Source organism: Canis lupus, chromosome X (genome assembly GCF_003254725.2).
Source record: "Canis lupus dingo isolate Sandy chromosome X, ASM325472v2, whole genome shotgun sequence".
Classification (NCBI taxonomy): domain Eukaryota; kingdom Metazoa; phylum Chordata; class Mammalia; order Carnivora; family Canidae; genus Canis; species Canis lupus.
The window spans coordinates 40,822,188-40,840,484 of NC_064281.1; the positions used below are offsets into that span (position 1 = coordinate 40,822,188).

Genomic DNA, 18,297 nt, shown 5'->3' on the forward strand with positions numbered 1-18,297 from the left:
AGGTAGGGCTAGAAGCCTCAGCAGAAAAGGATGGCAGAGCCTAGTGAAGTGGTTCTCAACCAGAGATCTCCACCCCCAGGGAACACTGGCAACGTCTAGAGACACTTTTGGTGATGAGACAATTAGGGGATGATACTGCTATCCAGTGGGTAAAGGGCAGGGATGCAACTAAATATCCTACAATGCTTCCCACAACAGAAATGTCAATAGATCTTGATTGAGAACTCCTGGCCTGGGGCAATGGTTCTAAACTTTTTGGTCATGATCTCTTTAATAGTCTTAAAAATTGAGGACATCTAAAGAGCTTTTGCTTATGTAGCCTCTCAGAATATTCCATCACACACGCAAGACAGCTTGACAATGAAAAAGTATTGTGAAAATAGTTTTGACTTTGTGAATCCTCCTGAGAAGGTCTCCTGAACCAGTAGGAAGCCTAAAACCACAGTTTGGCCTTGTGCTTAAGGTCACAGCTCTGAGTTCGAACCACAGCTCGGTGTTTTTTACTAGCTGGGGCAAAATGAATGTTTCTGGTCCTCACTTTGCCCCTTTGATGTCCGTAGGGGACGGTGATGTTCATCTGTTGCCTAAGGCTACCTTTTACGTGCAATAAAGCATTTAAACAGGGCCAACTATTATTAGTTATCATTGCTATAATGCCAACAAATACACTGGGCCTGAAGCTGACTTGCCTTCAACACGTTTGTCAGGAAAATAAATCTAGTTCAGGCAGGGAAGCAGCCCGTAGGCTTGGGTGGTGACCTTTTTTGTATTAGGTTCTGATGGACAAGAGCAGCGCAGTGAATAGGGCATTCTGGTCAGGCTAACAAAAACTCTCAGGGTAGGGGCCGTGGTTCCCAGCAAAGCATGGGACCGAGAAAGCGCGGAACCTTCGTGTCCCTGAGCACTCCCCAAAATGTCCTCGTCCATAACGGGACCTCAGCCTCCACCTTTCCACACCACCTTTTGCCCTGACTCAACATGGCTTTAAAATCCTACAAGGCACCTTTGTCTTCCTTAGTCCCTAACTGGAGGTTTTGCCCCGCCCATTGGCCGCAGGGATCACCGCCCACAGTCCCACGCCCGCCTAGCCGGTCCACGCGTGCGAGCGTGGGGTCCCTTTCCAAGATGGCAGTAGCCCCCTGGCTGTTTGGGGGGCTCTGTTTCCGTTTCCGGGACCAGAATCCGGAAGTGGCCGTTGAGGGGCCTCTTCCTATCTCCAGCTGCGGTGGCTGTGAGAGGAGGGCGAACGGTGATGGCGGCGGTCGCAGCGAATGTGGCGGCTGCGGCTGAAGACCGAGAGCCGCAGCGCGAAGCGGTGCCGGGCCTGGAGAGCCAGTGGCGCCAAATCGAGAACAGCGAGAGTGGGCGAGAGCGTCCACTGCGTGCGGGCGAAAGCTGGTGAGACAGGGCTGCGAACGGATCCTCGGCTGGGGGAACGTGGAGGCTGAGGTCCGAAGAATTGCTGCGGGGGTGGGGGAGTGGCCTGTGAGACTGAGGACGGGAGGGGCGGGGAAGTGCCTGTGAGTGGATCACCTTGTCTGGGGAAAAAGGCGGGGCCTGTATGGTGGTGCCCCAGGCCTGAGAACTGGAGGTTTGTTTTGGAGAGGCGAGGGGGTGGGGCCGGGAGTGCGTGATGGAACTCGCAACCTGGGAAGGGGCGGTGCCCGAGGCCGAGGGGCGTGGTCTGCGTGGCGTTGAGTAGCATCTGGCGGCGGGGCGGCCTGCGGTTTCTCCGCGCCTGAGAGCTAGGCGGGGATGACGTCAGGCAGAAGAGCGGAATCCGAGCCGTGGGGCTGTGGGCGGAGGGAAGGAGTCGGAGCCTGCGTGGTGGAGGGAGCTGGCGCCTGGGAACGAGGCTTGTGACGGACGCTGAGGGGCGTGTCCTGAGGCCAAGGAAAGACTGCAGAGGGGAGGTAGTGCCTGTGAAGCAGAAAATGGCGCCTGCGAATGAGCAAAGTTTGTGACGCGGCGAGGTTTTTGCCTCTGGCCGAGGCCTTCTTCCCAGGACGGGAGAAAGTGCAGGTGATTGGCACGGGAGGGGCCTTCGCTATTACATTTGTTTTGTGTTTTAGTACTGCTTCGTTTTTGTAATCAGGAGAAATAGTTATTTTAAAAAATGTCAGTGCGTGTCTTGATAAATTGGCTTGTTTTACTGATTTCTTGGCTAACCAGTACTTGAAATACACTGTTTCTGGGTTTATTTTATTTCTCGCCAAGTTGCATCTCATTTTTTAAATTGTGATATACGTAAGACCTAAAAAGATTGCATAAAACGTTTACGTAGCCCAGATTGATGGACATTCTGTAAAAATAAACGGCCTGTGCTTTTCAAAAATTTCAAGGTCGTGAAAGACAAAGGATGAAGAACTGTTCCAGATTGAAGGAATTAATGGGATTTAAAGAATCATAACTAAATGCAATGTGTGATCCTGCATTGGATCCCGGAGCAGAAAAATAAATTATTTAAAAATCAGGATTTTTCTCATAAGATTGATTTCTCTTTTTTTATTGTAAAAGATGTTAATGGGAAAATTGATGAAATTTGACTGAGGCTTGTAGATTAGATATTAGTAGTGATAATTTCTTGCTTTGGATAATTGTGGTTATGAAAGAGAATTTTTTTAAGGGAATACATGCTGAAATTTTTCGGATAAAGAACCATTGTGTAAGCCGCTTACTCGCAAATGGTCGGGAAAAAATAGCGTATGTAAAGATGTATTTAAAGAAACGATGAGGCAAATGGCTAAAATGTTAAATTTGGGAAATGTGGATGAAGGGTATACGGGAATTCTTTATATTATCTTTGCAATTTTTTTCTGAGTCTATTTCAAAGTAAATAAAAGAATAATAAAAATTTGTGAATTCACCATTCAGGTTAAGATTTCAGACCGTTAGCTTAAGAAATCTCCTCCCTGATGGAAATCCCTCTCCCTGCGCCACTATTATTCTGAAGTTTTCAATTTGTTAACATTTTTCCGCTTTTGTATGCATCCCTAAATAGTATTTGTGGAAAAAAAAATAGTATTTGTGGTCTAAGCTTTCATTTCATGGAGGATATATGTGAAATCCTATGCCTAGAGGCGTACCGTGTGCCCTTTGCATCATATCAGGTGGTATACGGTATCCACATTACGTCATTGGTGACGTTAACCTTGAACATTTGGTGAAGATGGTATCTGCCCTGTTTCTCCACTATAAAGGTAGTATTTTTCTCTTTCCGTATGCGGTAATTCTTTTAAAAACATATTATAGCCATTCATTCCTCAAAACGTTTTAACAGCGTCCCATCGTGCAGTGTAAATGCTAAAATTCTTACAACGACTAGCAAGTCTGGTCCCCCTGCTCTGATTACCACTGCCCACCCCCCCAACTCTCTCCATCCAGCCATATTGGACTCCTGTTCCTCAGACACCGCAGGCATGCTCTCACCTGAGGGCTGTTCTGAGTGAGTTTTGCTTATTTTAGAGTTCTCTAATCACAATGTGTTACTCTCCCTGTTACTGGAGAGTTCAGAGACAAATTGAAATTCCCCAAATAGAGAATACGAAATCTTTTTTTTTCTTTTTTAACTGTTGTGCTGTAGCTCTCGGGCAAGGAAAAGCCTCATTCCACCCTGTTGAAAATAAACAATAACTGGATCATCTTTTATAGTTTATTTGGATGTGTTCAAACAGGGTTGGGGGCTTTGGTTCCTGATGCATCATGCCTTTACAGCCTCCTTGTGACAGTACCCTTTAGTTACCCCACCGGTATGGATTTCCTTTTTTGGGTGTTGAAAATGTGTTGGAACTAGATAGAAGTCACGGTTGCACAACATTGTGAATGTACTAAATGCCACCAAACTGTTCACTTGAAAATGGCTAATTTTATGTGAATTTTTAAAATTATGTTCTGTCAAATGAGTGAAAATATCAGTGAGGATGACAAAACATGAGAGACACCTAACTCTGGGAAATGAACAAGGGGTAGTGGAAGGGGAAGTGGGCGGGGGGTTGGGGTGACTGGGTGATGGGCACTGAGGGGGACACTTGGCGGGATGAGCACTGGGTGTTATGCTATATGTTGGCAGATTGAACTCCAATAAAATAAATAAACAAATAGAATTATGTTCTGTCAATAAAAAAAATTACCCCACCAATGTTGGTTCAGTATTAAAGCCAGTTTATCTCTGCTATTGTAGCTGATACCATGAAGCATTTTTCCATAGCTCCATTTTTTAAATGCTTATCTACTTAGGTGAGAGCAAAGCATCTCAAGGTTCTTTAATTTGTTGTTCATTTGATAGAGGTTTGCTGCAGTGGTCAGGAAATTTGTGTTTACAAAGTCACAGACTAATAATCCTCAAATCATATCTAATACCAATATTAATATTTTACACCTTCTTTTCGTCAGCTGGCAGATCTGGGCAAGGGGAAGTAATTTGAACTGATTTAAATCTCTAGGAGAAGCTTATATTTTAAGAGTAAATTAATATCTGTGATAGTATAGCTTCCTTGGCAAATTCCAGTTTTTGAGGATGAACCATCTACAAACATAATTAAATCTGAACTGATTTAAATCTCTAGGAGAAGCTTATATTTTAAGAGTAAATTAGTATCTATGATAGTATAGCTTCCTTGGCAAATTCCAGTTTTTGAGGATGAACCATCTACAAACATAATTAAATCAGGGAGAGGAAAGGGAGTCTCTAGATGGTTTGTGCAGGGTGTGGGTAGTTTTCTAACAGGTAAGCAGCAGGCAAGAGATTCTTTGTTCAGGTAAAAGAAGGAGTGTGGCTGGGTTCAGTGTTGCAGAGTGGATAGTGATGTGTGAAGGGAAAGTGACAGTGTTCCATTAGAGGTGAAGGACTAGCCTTAGAAATGTTGAGCCTTTTCTGTCAGTGGAGAAGTCTGTACAACATGGAGGACCATTTTAAGTGTAACGAAGATGCTAGAACTAAATCAACAGTTTTCACTTCTTTGGTGATTGCTGCGTAGCTCTTAAACAAGGTGGCTATCCCTTGATTTCTGGATATAATGAAAGACTGAAATAAACAAAGACTGGCAATTCCCTTGTCATTGAGTTGGTCCCCCTAGTGCTTGTTCAGACTTTTCATGAACTGGGGGGAGAGAATTTATGAGTTTAGAGTCCTGGAGTGGGAAATCTTTTGGTAGACAGTAAATGTACCAGTCTTTGTTGCTTGAACAGGAGTATGCTTTTTAGCTTGAAAAATAGGCAATTATTGAAAGATATTTGTGTATCTAATTATAATTAATATAATTAAGCTAGGAAGATAAATTTGCTTTTTGATTTGTCATTTTTAAAAAACATTGTTTGTTAAAGAGTACATTATGAACACTGAGTAACGTATATAGAATTATTGAATCACTATATTGTGCACATGAAACTGAGTTAACTATACTAGAATTAAAATTAAAAACTTAATAAAATTGAAAGAAAATACTAAGTTTGGAAAATAAAAGAGCTTTTATAAAAGTTTTAAGTTCATTGAAATTTGGAGAATTTTAATTAAACTTAATTATGCCTATTGCCATTCCTTTTATAGGTCAAAGGAGCAAATCTTTGTGTTATCTCTCAAACATAGTTTAGCCATAAAAGAACATTTTTTAAAAGATTTTATTTACTTATTCATGATAGACATAGAGGGAGAGGCAGAGACACAGGCAGAGGGAGAAGCAGGCTCCATGCCGGGAGCCCGACACAGGACTCGATCCTGGGACTCCAGGATCGCGCTCTGGGCCAAAGGCAGGCACTAAACCGCTGAGCCACCCAAGGATCCCCATAAAAGAACATTTTAACAGTATTATTATTCTGAATTTGGTAAAGACAAATCAACAATAGTCGTTAGGAAAAAAAGGGGATCCCTCCCTCCTTTGGTACATTATTCATGTAATATTTTATAGTAAATAATTCATTTATATGCCTCTGTACATCTATTTAGGCTTATACGGATACATAAATGGTAAGCTTAGAGCAACATGCTATTAGATTTACCGTCTGAATAAGCTAAGCTAACAAAGCTTTGGATAAGTCAGAAATCCTATCTCTTCATTTAGGTCTATATTTCTTTTTTTAAGATTTATTTATTTATTTATGATAGACATAGAGAGAGAGAGAGGCAGAGACACAGGAGGAGAGAGAAGCAGGCTCCATGCCGGGAGCCCAACGTGGGACTCAATCCCGGGACTCCAGGATCGCGCCCTGGGCCAAAGGCAGACGCTAAACCGCTGAGCCACCCAGAGATCCCTATGTCTAGATTTCTATTTCTGATCGTTGTATCTAGTAAATTAATTGATGTATATTGTTATCATAACCAATTTTCTTCACACATGAGAGAAACTAGAGGACAAAAAACATTGCTAGCAATTTTTTCCATAAGCACATATTTCATAAGCATTTCAGCAAATTTGAGGAAATACACATAAGTGGCTTTAGCAAGATCTGTTGTATTTCTATATACTAGCAGGAAGAAGTAGGAAAATTTAAATTTGAAAGATATACCATTTATGATCGCATCTGCTCAAATCAAATACCTAGAGATAAATCTAACAGTGTGGGTGCTTCCCTCTCAGACAATGACAACTATGTCATGACTGCCATCTGGTCTGACAGATGATGAGACATCCCAATTTCAGAGGCATTTTTAAAGTGTTCTTGAAGTGAAGAAATCTGGTAGTCCTGTGAAAATTGGTATAAAACTTGAGTCTCCTGTGAAGACTCTAGAAATTCAGGTTGTAGCCAGGTATGGGGGTTTTGCTAAGGGCTGCAGAATGATTTTTTTTTAATTGCAGTATAGTTGATGTACAGTGTTATATTAGTTTCAGGTGTATGCTACAGAGTGATTTTAATGTTGGTTTTCCTTAAAAATCTGGCTTAAAAAAGAAAAATGTTGAGCAATGATGCCCTTTGCGTTGAAAGTCCCGGTAACCATAATGGAGCTTTACTGAAGAAATTAACCTCATAGACTGTCAGTGGAGGCAGTGAAAGCCACGAGGGTGAGGGATGAGTGGTGGAGGGGTAGGGTCAGTGATGGGGTATTCCAGAAGAGTGATGGGAGATTGGGGCATGTGCCACTGGGATAAGGAGGATGTGTGTTCCTGGCATGAGTCATGTGCGGGGTCTGTGGGGCTCAGTGCAGTAAAAACAACAAAACCCCACCAAAATGTGTGCATGCATGCCTGTCCAGGTTACTCATGACTATTGCAAGGTTTTCTAGCCCTCCGTCTCCCCCATCTCCCTCAGCCTTTTATGAATACAGGAAAGTTGTCATTTTAAAGAATCCCATTTAAGGGTTAAATTGCTAGCACACTAATCACTACAGTGTGAGAGTAGTATTTTAAAAAGTGTTTATTTGAGGTGGTTAACTATTTGGGACAGCCTCTTATGTATCAAAAATCCCGTAGCAGAGCAGATTTCTAAGTGTGGGACCGGGTTTGTGTGTCTGTGTGAGAGAGAGAGGGGCAAATTTGAGCTTTGAGTTCCAAACCCTGGGATTGAAACAGTAACTTGCTAAAATTTATTTAGCATTTTTACTCTGTCAAGTCTTTTCCAGACTTAAGAATTGCTCATGACATTTTATAGAGCCAGGCTTTAGCAGTCCTAAATGTTTATCCTAGGTATAGTGCATACCCAGGGATCCCCCAAAATAAACTTTTCAACACAAAAATCATGAAACATGGTGAGATGCAGTCTTTGAAGGAAAACCTTACGATTCTTTTAGCATTTTAAATTCCTCTCAGTGGGATCCCTGGGTGGCGCAGCTGTTTGGCGCCTGCCTTTGGCCCAGGGTGGGATCCTGGAGACCCGGGATCGAATCCCACATTGGGCTCCCAGTGCATGGAGCCTGCTTTTCCCTCTGCCTGTGTCTCTGCCTCTCTCTCTCTCTCTCTGTGACTATCATAAATAAATAAAAATAAAAAAAATAAAAATAAATAAAAATAAATTCCTCTCAGTTTCTGAGCAGGTTTCCAAAATTTAAATTTCTAAATTTCTAAAAAAATTAATTTCTTATTCTCCATTTATATATTCTTTACAAAGACTGCACACTTAATGAATGGCTAAAGCTTTATAACATTAGGTGTAAATAACAGGCAATTTTCAGCCTAATTCTTTGTTCTATAATAAAACCTCATATTTCCTGGCACCATGGGTGTGAGTTGGTGGTTTGTTTTGTTTTGTTTGGAGTTTTGCCATTTTTTGTTCTTAATCCAGTCTCTTAGTATCCTAAGAAATTTGGTAATCTATCCAAACCTGAGTTGCACTGAATATATTTTGCTTTCAATTATTTTCATATGATGGTGAAACTTTTTTTTCTTGTTGAATTCTGGGAGAGATTTCCCTTTTTTATTGAGTTATAATTGACATATGCCACAGTATTAGTTTTAGGTGTACGTGAAACTTGACATCTTGACTTGCAGCATGTTGATTCTTTTAGTCTAATAACCATGGGAAGTGGTGCCACTAACTCCAGGTAACCATGTGATACCCTTGTTACCTGTCTGGTCCAGGTTCCTCGTGGAACAGCACTGGTACAAACGGTGGGAAGTGTACGTGCAGGGAGGAGACCAGGACTCCGGCACATTCCCTGGCTGCATCAATAATGCTGACCTCTTTGAAGGTACCTGGCCTCTCCCTACCTAGCCCAGCCCCAGAGTTCTTGTCCCCTCTGTCCCTACAACAAATGATCATAAGCCTCTTCACTGAGCTAGGTCATTGATGAGATGGCCAGAGTGACTTACCACTTTCTTACCCTGATTCTTCCTCTGCCCCCGACAGACCAGGTAAACTGGCGCCTCAAGAAGGGTCTAGTGGAAGGTGAGGACTATGTGCTGCTCCCAGCAGCTGCTTGGCATTACCTGGTCGACTGGTATGGTCTAGAGCATGGCCAGCCACCCATTGAACGCAAGGTAGAGCAAATGAGGGAGGGTGCTCGGGTTAGATTCTTGAGGAATGGAGTAGGAGAAAGGCCCTGTAGGCCCAGGGTGGGTCTAGACCTGTGTGTTCACGGGTCTCCATTATGCTGTATAGATACACCTTGTCTGCACTCCTTTCCCCTCAAGTATCTCAGTGTTTCTCAAGTGTGTGTTTGTCTATATGCGTGCTCCTCTGATCTCAGAGGTTGTCGTGCTTGTGCCTGTGTATATGTGCCATGTGGGTACACCTGTGTATGTACCTCCCACCTTCCAGGTTGTGGAGCTGCCCAGCGTCCAGAAGGTGGAAGTGTACCCAGTAGAACTGCTGCTTGTCCGGCACAGTGATATGGACACACCTCACACTGCTCAATTCAGCCATACAGATTCTGTTGGTGAGTCTGAGGGTCACAGAGTGAATTGGCGTTCCCATAGCTCAATGATCTAGGAATGCCTGGGTTTTGGCTATGACCAACTGAGAAGGCATTGGTCAGACTTTGGAGGACCAAGAAGGTATTGGTTAAGTTGGGCAGAGGCCCTGGTTGGAGGGGGTGCCTTATGGTCCTGAGGGTATGTGAGTTGCAGCCTGGTGGCTTAGATGGTGTGGCAGAGAATATTTCCTGGGGGTCCTAAGTCCTGAGCATGCATCAGTCATTTTGCTCAAGGACACAGGTATTGACTCAAGTGTGCAAGGTATGTGAGGATGCATCAGGGTCTGATGCTGAGATGGGTCGATCATTCAGGGTCCCAGGAAGACCTTGAATGTGCTCTGCCACCTTCCACAGACCTCGTTTTGCGCACCGCCCGAGAGCACTTCCTGGTGAGCCCTCAGGAAGAGACACGGCTGTGGATCAAGAACGCAGAGGGCTCTTTCGAGAGGTTGTGCAACACACGTGTCACAGTGCTTGACGCTGCCCTCAAGACAGGGCAGGTGAGGGTGGGGAGGGCTCTCCTGCTCCCCGGCAGTGCTCAGGTTGGTGGAAATGAGGGTAAGGTTCCCATAGGCCCTCCCTGAGTGCCTTCCTGCTTTTCTTTCTCTTCCTCAACTCAGGTGGTCATTATGGAGACCCGAAACAAGGATGGCACTTGGCCCAGTGCCCAGCCACAGGCCGTGTAAGCACATGCAGTATCCATCCCAGAGTGGGGTCCCCCAGTAGGCAGGATGACAGTGCTCATGAGCCCATCACACCTGCATGTAATTGGCCTTCAGCTGATGAGAGTTCCCTTCCACCCTAGGAACACTGCATTGGAGGAGGAGGAGGATTTCCAGGGCCAGCCAGGCATCTGCGGTCTCACCAACCTGGGCAACACGTGCTTCATGAACTCAGCCCTGCAGGTTGGGCGAGTAGAGCTGTGTCTGGCACAGCCACAGGGGTGGGCTCTGAGTGATGAGGATTGAGGGGGGCAAGGGATTGCAGGGCAAGGGTTCAGGTTGGAAGCTGGGGCCCCACAGGTCAGACTTGACTTAGCCATAGTCCTCCCAGAATCACCAGTACCTTTCCCTCTGCTTGCCCCTGCTTTCCTGGTTTCTTCTCTCCTTTGTCACCACATTCTTCCTTCTCTCCCCCGCCTCCCTGCCCACCCCCCTTCCTCTTTGCTTCCTTATTTCGGTCTCTACCTTATTCATCGCCCTCTCTGCCTCATTTTCCTGGGCCCTGCCTCCTGCAGTGCCTCAGCAATGTGCCACAGCTCACCGAGTACTTCCTCAAAAACCACTACCTGGAAGAGCTCAACTTCTGCAACCCACTGGGCATGAAGGGTGAGATCGCAGAGGCCTACGCAGACCTGGTGAAGCAGGCCTGGTCCGGCCACCACCGGTCCATTGTGCCCCATGTGTTCAAGGTGTGACTCAGCCCTGGGCTGCCCCTGCCCCTCCTCCACCCTCCACCCTCCACCTCCACCCCGCCCCAACTGGCGCTCTCTCACTCTGACCACCCTACCCATCTTCTCAGACCAAGGTTGGCCACTTTGCATCCCAGTTTCTGGGCTACCAGCAGCATGACTCACAGGAGCTGCTGTCGTTCCTCCTGGATGGGCTACATGAGGACCTCAATCGTGTCAAGAAGAAGGAATATGTGGAGTTGTGTGATGCTGCTGGACGGCCAGATCAGGTAGGCACTCCTCAGAGATCCCATCTAGAGAGCTCCATTAAAACCACCCGGGATTTTCTGGCCTCCCCAGGGTATCCCACACCCCGCCTGACATCATCTCCAACCCTAGTCCCAGACTGGGCTCCAGCCCAGAGTTGACCCTCAGTCTCCTGCCCAAATAAAACCCAGTCTGATAGTTTCAGATACCCCTAGCTGTAATTCTGTCTCTGGACTTTGCCATGGCCTAACCTTGACTTCAACCCCATGCATATCCACCCCAAACTATGGTTTCCCCTGCCCTGGGCAAACCTTGACACCCACACTGTCAATAGGAGGTCGCTCAGGAGGCCTGGCAGAACCACAAACGGCGGAATGATTCTGTGATTGTGGACACTTTCCATGGTCTCTTCAAGTCCACGCTGGTGTGCCCTGATTGCGGCAACGTATCTGTGACCTTCGACCCTTTCTGCTACCTCAGTGTCCCACTGCCTGTCAGCCACAAGAGGGTCATGGAGGTCTTCTTTGTCTCCATGGATCCTCGCCGCAAGCCGGAGCAGGTATGAAGTGATGGTGATACGGGAATAGAATAAGAAGTATAGTCAGTTTGATTACTCTGCCATACTTTAATGTTGCCCACACTAACTCATCACATACCCTTCTGCTCTTTTGTGGATACTGTTCCTCCCTCAGCACCGGCTCGTGGTCCCCAAGAAGGGCAAGATCTCGGATCTGTGTGTGGCTCTGGCCAAACACACTGGCATGTCACCAGAAAGGGTGAGGCTCTGCAGGCACAGAGAGGGTGGGATTTAGGGGCAGGGAGGCAGAGGGCCTGGGGAGACCTTGCAGACTGACCAGCCTCCTCTCTGCATTCCATTCCCAGATGATGGTGGCTGACGTCTTTAGCCACCGCTTCTATAAGATCTACCAGCTGGAGGAGTCTCTGAGCAGCATCTTGGACCGCGATGATATTTTCATGTGAGTGAGGGGACCAGGGAATTTAGGGGCTACTCAGGAATCTCCTCGTAACCAACTTCCCTGTCCCCTTTGGCCTGACTCCCATGGCACCTGCCTTGTTCAGGGCTTTAGCCATGTGCCTTAGTAGGGCAGGAGGCTTGGGGCTGTCAGTGGGGTGGGCAAGACATCGTTTTATAGGGTGTTCTCTGGTGTTCTCTTTCTTCTTAAATGGTGGAGGCTCATGTTTCTTTATTTTATTCAGTCACTAAGTACCTCCTGTGTGTATCAGAAGCTCGATCTTCATTCCTTAACTCCTGTTGCAGTCCTCAAAAATCAAAAGTGATTTGTGAAATAGGGAACACTAAGATATTTTTTGAACATAAGAGCATTCAGAATAAATTTGAAACCTTTGGACAGCCCAGGTGGCTCAGCGGTTTAGCGCCGCCTTCAGCCCAGGGTGTTATCATGGAGACCCGGGATCGAGTCCCACGTCGGGCTCCCTGCATGGAGCTTGCTTCTCCCTCTGCCTGTGTCTGTTCCTCTCTCTCTCTTTCTCTCTCATGAATAAATAAATAAAATATTTTTTAAAAAATTTGAAATCTTTGGGTAGTGGGATGCCTGGGTGGCTCAGCATTTAAGCGTCTGCCTTTGGCTCAGGGCATGATCCTAGAGTCCCACGTTGGGTTCCCTGCATGGAGCCTGCTTTTCCCTCTGCCTATTGTCTGTCTCTTTCTCTCTGTGTCTCTCATGAATAAATAAATAAAATTTTTATTTAAAAAAAAGAAATCTTTGGGTAACTAAAATATGAAGTGCAGGGGCGCCTGGATGGCTCAGTTAAACGTCCGACTTATGATTCCAGCTCAGTCATGATCTCAGGGTCATGAGATGGCGCCCTGCATTCGGCTTCCCGCTCAGTAGGGAATCTGATTGAGATTCTCTCCCTCTGCCCCTCCCTCCCACTTGCACTTGTGCACACATGCGTGCTTTCTCTCATTCTCACTCTCTCACTCAAATAAATCTTAAAAATAAAAAGCTAAAAAGAATAAAATAGAAAGTGCATCTTGAGTGGAGAAGATATATTTTTTTAAGATTTTATTTATTTATTTATTTATTCATAAGAGACACAGAGGCAGAGAGATAGGCAGAGGGAGAAGCAGGCTCCGTGCACAGAGTCTGATGCAGAACTCCATCCTTAGACCAGGATCACACCCTGAGCTGAAGGCAGATGCTCAACTGCTGAGCCACCCAGGCATCCCCGAGATTTTTTTAAACCAAGGAGTGTTTTCCAAAAACAAAATGGTTTTAGATCCCTTTGTCACTAAAAATTGGTGTTAATCTTCTCAGTGTTTTCCTAACACCAGAATGCTTTGTAAAACATCACAGAAACCAGGTGTTGTACCGTCTACCAGTTTGTAAAGCACATAACGCTGGGTGGCTCTTCAGACCCTTTAAAACACAGTTCTAGGCTGGACTGTGTGGGGTGAGTGGGTGGGGCAACTGGGGCAGCGTCCACAAGTCCCTCTTGAGTGTCCTGATCAGGTGTGACCTGATGTGTCCCCCCCCCCCCCCCGCCACAGATATGAGGTGTCGGGCAGGTCTGCTATTGGTGAAAACTCCAGGGAAGACGTTGTGCTTCCTATCTACCTGCGGGAGCGCACCCCAGCCCGGGACTACAACAACTCCTACTATGGCCTGATGCTCTTTGGGCACCCTCTCCTGGTGTCGGTGCCCCGTGACCGGCTCTCCTGGGATGCCCTCTATCACATCCTGCTGTACCGCCTCTCGTGAGTCTGCCTTCTGAGGGACAAAGGAAGGATGGGGTTTGAACTCAGACCTGGGTGTCGAGTTGCTTGTTGCCAACCCCCATCCACTTCCAAAAGACAGCTAAGCTTAACGTGGCCAGAGGGGAGCTTGTAGGGTTTGCTTAACGTGGCCAGAGGGGAGCTTGTAGGGTTTTTTTCTTTGTCTAAACCTCTGGGTTTACCTCCCTCTCTCCTGGGTGTTGGGGATAACAGGGGTCAACAAAAGGGACAAAGTATACACAACTTTGTCTTATACATGATCGCTCTCTCCTTAAGGGGCATGGCTATTTGGATTTTTACTAAGAGATTTCCATTGTACCTAAAATCCTGAGCGGTGCGTTCTCTGGCTTAATCTCTCCCCATGTTTCTCTGGCTTAATCTCTCCCTAACGAGTCTGTTGCTCAGAGGCCTTCCCTGATCAAAGTTTACAGCAGATCGTGTGTTTGTTTAAAGTGGCTTATCGTACTTAAGGTCCATACTCCTTAGTCATGGCTCACGAGATCCTACCTTGTCAAGCCACCTCTTCATGCGTTTCTATGTCATCTCAGCTGCTCATGTGGGGGTGTGCCAGTGGTTTCCCATCATAAGCAAAGTAGAATCCTGGGCCCTGGCCTCTCTGCCCTTGCATCCCTCCTCAAGAGGCTCCTGTGTTCTCTTGGCAGGCGCTATGTGACCAGACCCAGCTCGGATGACGAAGATGACGGGGATGAGAAAGGTAAGGAAGAGGAAGGAGAAAGGATCGACAAGGATGAGGGTCTATACAAGCCATGCCAGGGCCCGAGGGAGGGTCATGGGGGTGGGGGTCTGGGGTAGGTCCACCTGGATGCGTACTGCTATCTCAGCCGCCTGGGGCTCACACAGACCTGTGCCTGCCACCCTCCCCTAATCCTAGCAGACATAGAGGATAAGGACAACATCCCCAAACCAGGACACGTGGCTGGGGCCAGCTCCCAGGATTCTGGGCCGGAGCAGGCGGGGCCCAGCTCTGGAGTCGCAGGCGGAAGCCGTGCCCCCGTGGATAACTCCCCTGGACCATCTCACTGGCCCCAGAGGGCACGGCGCAAGCACCTGTTCACCCTGCAGACAGTGAACTCCAATGGGACCAGCGACCGCTCAACCTTCAACGAGGATACCCATGGTGTCTCCTTCAGCTGTGAGCCAGGGTTGGGAGGCGGGAGGGGGGTTTCCTTGGCAGCAGGGCCCATGACCACCTCCCTCGCCCCCAGCCCAGCCGTACATTGCCATCGATTGGGAGCCAGAGATGAAGAAGCGTTACTATGACGAGGTGGAGGCCGAGGTAAATGAGATCCCAGTTGTTTCCATCCCCGAAACCCTTCATACCCGCCACTCCCATCCCCTCCAAGCCATGACCACGGAGCTCCCAGGGTCTTGGATTCCTAGCTTCAGAGTCCATGCCCTTCACCACGGGGCATGTGTCTTCTGCCTCCACTCCCTTTCATCTACTGTCCTCACTCCCGGCCATCTACTGCTTCTGGCCTAGGGCTACGTGAAACATGACTGTGTTGGGTACGTGCTGAAGAAGGCTCCTGTGCGGCTGCAGGAGTGCATTGAGCTCTTCACCACTGTCGAGACTCTGGAGAAGGAAAATCCCTGGTGAGGGACCAGTATGGGGGTCTGTGGTGGGTGTAGTTGGGTAGGATGGCCTGCCCAGATCCCTCTTACCTGCACATTTCCCTCCTTTGCCCCACATTCGGACCCTTCCTGCCACTCTGGCCACTAACACCCAGGCTTAGTGTCCCACCTGAGAGCACTTGTCTATTTCTTCTTCCAGTTCTCCAGCTGTGTGCAGGACTGGACTCCTTTGGCTCATATCAGCTTATCAGAGCTCTTCTCTTACTACCCTGTTAGAAGCCTGACCTATCCCTCCCTGTGCCCTTTCCATCTAGCCAAGCATTACTTTGTTCCAAGCTCTGTAATACCATTTGGTGTCATGTCCTAGATCCCCTTTTGTATCTTTCTTTGTTTTTTGTTTTTTTGGGTTTTTTTTTTTGCGGAAGAGTAAACCCTTGAGGGTGAAGACTTCTAATTTAAGTTTTTACCATGTGTCTCTTCTCACTGATCATAATGGTGGGTAGAGGGAGAGGTGCGGGACATGCTCAGTAGATCTTTGCAGAATAAACAAAATATAAAGGGCAACCGAGAAGGTAAAACTAGTCTCAAAAGTTAGAGCAGCATCTCCGTGGAACAGGAGGGGAACAGAAATACAAAATAGTGGCCAAAGGAGTCAGCCATAGGTGGTCAGCTGGTAAGTCCCCAGCAAGTGAGCGAATGGAGAAAACGGAGAAGTGGAGGGACAGAGGCATGCTCTAAAATAAGATGAACAGGGGATCCCTGAGTGGCTTGGTGGTTTAGTGCCTGCCTTCGGCCCAGGGCATGATCCTGGAGTCCTGGGATCAAGTCCCACATAGGGCTCCCTGTGTGGAGCCTGCTTCTCCCTCTGCCTGTGTCTCTGCCTCCCTCTCTCTCTCTCTCTCTCTCTGTCTCTGTCTCATGAATAAATAAAATCTTAAAAAAAAAAAGAATGGCTTGTGGAGCAGAAACCAAGCAAAACACACACTAGTATAAAAGCAATGTAGTACCTGATGAATGACAGGATTTGAATGTGTCAGGAGAGCAGATGAGAGGAAGGGGCAGGTGGGAAGGAAGAGCAGCATCTCTGTGGACTGCTCGGGGCCCATGGGACCCACAGAGAATGCGGTAGATGCCCAGCCAGTGTGTGTGCTGACTTGGGCTCTGGTTTGTAGGTTCTGCCCCACCTGCAAGCAGCACCAGCTGGCCACCAAGAAGCTGGACCTGTGGATGCTGCCCGAGACACTCATCATCCACCTGAAGCGCTTCTCCTATACCAAGTTCTCCCGCGAGAAGCTGGACACCCTTGTGGAGTTTCCTATCCGGTCTGGGCTAGGGCTGGAGAAGGATGGTTGGGGTGGGGGGAGGCAGGGAGTACGGAAGGGGCGCACTGGGAGTAACTGTCCTCTCCCACAGGGACCTGGACTTCTCTGAGTTTGTCATCAAGCCGCAGAATGAGTCCGCTCCAGAGCTGTACAAATATGATCTCATCGCAGTTTCCAATCATTACGGGGGCCTGCGTGACGGACACTGTATGTGCCGGGCTGTGGCAGGGCTTCCCCGGGGTCGGGGGGCAGGATGTCCCGTGTGTGACTAAGATAAGTGAGCCGGTGGCAAGGTCATCATGGTGGGTGGAGTGGGGAGGGACCGGGGGGACCCTCTCTGGGGTAGGAGAGTAGGTGTGGACAGCACCCCTCTCTTGCAGACACAACATTTGCTTGCAACAAAGACAGCGGCCAGTGGCATTACTTCGATGACAACAGTGTCTCACCTGTAACTGAGAATCAGATCGAGGTGTGATCTCCACCCTTCCTTCTCCCCCTCTCCTGACCTCTGGCCCGCAGCCAGCCCACGCTGACTCCTGTCCTTTTCTTGCAGTCCAAGGCAGCCTATGTCCTCTTCTACCAACGCCAGGATGTGGCGCGTCGCCTGCAACCCCAGCCCAGTTCATCTGACCCCCCGGCATCTCCTGCCTGCGGTTCCCCACCCAACTCTGAGTTCATGGATGTAAACTAAGGGGCTCTGTCCCTGCCACAGGGAAGGAAGCCATCTCTGCTCTCTTCCTTCCCACATCCATCCACCCCCACCCTCGCCCTCCTACCCGCGTTAGGTGCCCCGTGCCAGGCATTGCAGGCCTGATTGTGGCTACTGTTCTCCTGTGCCGCTTATATTGCTCTCTCCCGGGGAAGAGGAGGTTGTGTCTCCTCCCGGCAGTGTGTTCCCCGCCTGTGTTTGCCCCTTAGAGCATTAATCTTCCCTTCTCTTCTCTATTTATGGTTGTCCCCTTCCCTCTGTCCTCAACCTGGGGTGTTCTGAGGGGGTGGTGGTGGGGTGCACCTGAACACAGAGTGTATTTTCTTATCGAGACCCTGTACCTTCTGCTGTGTATATATAAAGTGCCAGTGTGTTCCTTGGCAGTGTGGTTTTTTTCCCCCACTTGGTTACTAAGCGCCAGTTGGATGCCTGTGTGCTTATGTGTGCTCATTGAATGCCAGGTGTGTGATGAGTGCTTCTCCGAGTGCTCGTTGAGCACCATTTTGGGAATTCTTTAGCACCATCTGCACGGCAGACATGCTTCTCAGCACCAACTGCGTACCCAGGGTTTTCCAGAGCATCTTACACACTGACTCATAATCCTCACAACTGTCTCATGTGGGAGTTCTCTCCAGTTTCAGTTGGGGAAACTGAGGTACAGAGATCAAGTAATTGCTCAGGTTCTGTCAGGAGATCCTGCCTTGTTAGTTACACCAGTGTTGGTTCCTTGGAGGGGGCATTTGACCTCTCTGGACCCAAGTCATAAATCTTTCTGTGGACATGGCCTGCCCTACAGCTGATCTGAAAAAGGTGCCCTGGAACAGACAGGCATCCATGTGGGCAAATGTGTGGTTTCTGGACACAGAGTAATCATACCACCTCACAGACTCCCAGTAGTGTACTCTCAGGAGAACTGCA

General features: G+C 47.7%; 1 protein-coding gene across 7 annotated transcripts; it reads left to right on the forward strand.

Moving 5' to 3' along the window:
* The first annotated feature begins 1,191 nt into the window (after positions 1-1,191).
* On the forward strand, positions 1,192-17,755 carry USP11 (ubiquitin specific peptidase 11). Of its 7 annotated transcripts, none has more exons than XM_035711743.2 (21): positions 1,192-1,398; positions 8,508-8,617; positions 8,776-8,906; positions 9,187-9,304; positions 9,695-9,840; positions 9,961-10,022; positions 10,146-10,245; positions 10,578-10,751; positions 10,862-11,020; positions 11,332-11,556; positions 11,690-11,773; positions 11,880-11,974; positions 13,531-13,737; positions 14,418-14,470; positions 14,648-14,908; positions 14,982-15,052; positions 15,257-15,369; positions 16,521-16,670; positions 16,762-16,877; positions 17,051-17,139; positions 17,224-17,755. In XM_035711743.2, the coding sequence occupies exons 1-21, from the start codon at positions 1,253-1,255 to the stop codon at positions 17,359-17,361; spliced, it is 2,748 nt and encodes a 915-aa protein (XP_035567636.1). In that variant the 5' UTR covers positions 1,192-1,252; the 3' UTR covers positions 17,362-17,755. The 7 variants fall into 7 exon arrangements, with proteins under 7 accessions (XP_035567636.1, XP_035567637.1, XP_035567639.1 ...); XM_035711744.2 differs by having other exon boundaries at positions 14,651-14,908; XM_035711746.2 differs by having other exon boundaries at positions 14,684-14,908.
* Positions 17,756-18,297: the final 542 nt, after the last annotated feature.

What these genes read in the sequence shown, in the direction of transcription:
- USP11 (XM_035711743.2), top strand. Translation starts at nt 1,253, where the DNA reads ATGGCGGCGGTCGCAGCGAATGTGGCGGCTGCGGCTGAAGACCGAGAG. An exon ending in CTGCGTGCGGGCGAAAGCTG is followed by an intron (nt 1,399 to 8,507) that starts GTGAGACAGGGC and finishes TGTCTGGTCCAG; the next exon opens with GTTCCTCGTGGAACAGCACT. An exon ending in ATGACGAGGTGGAGGCCGAG is followed by an intron (nt 15,053 to 15,256) that starts GTAAATGAGATC and finishes CTTCTGGCCTAG; the next exon opens with GGCTACGTGAAACATGACTG.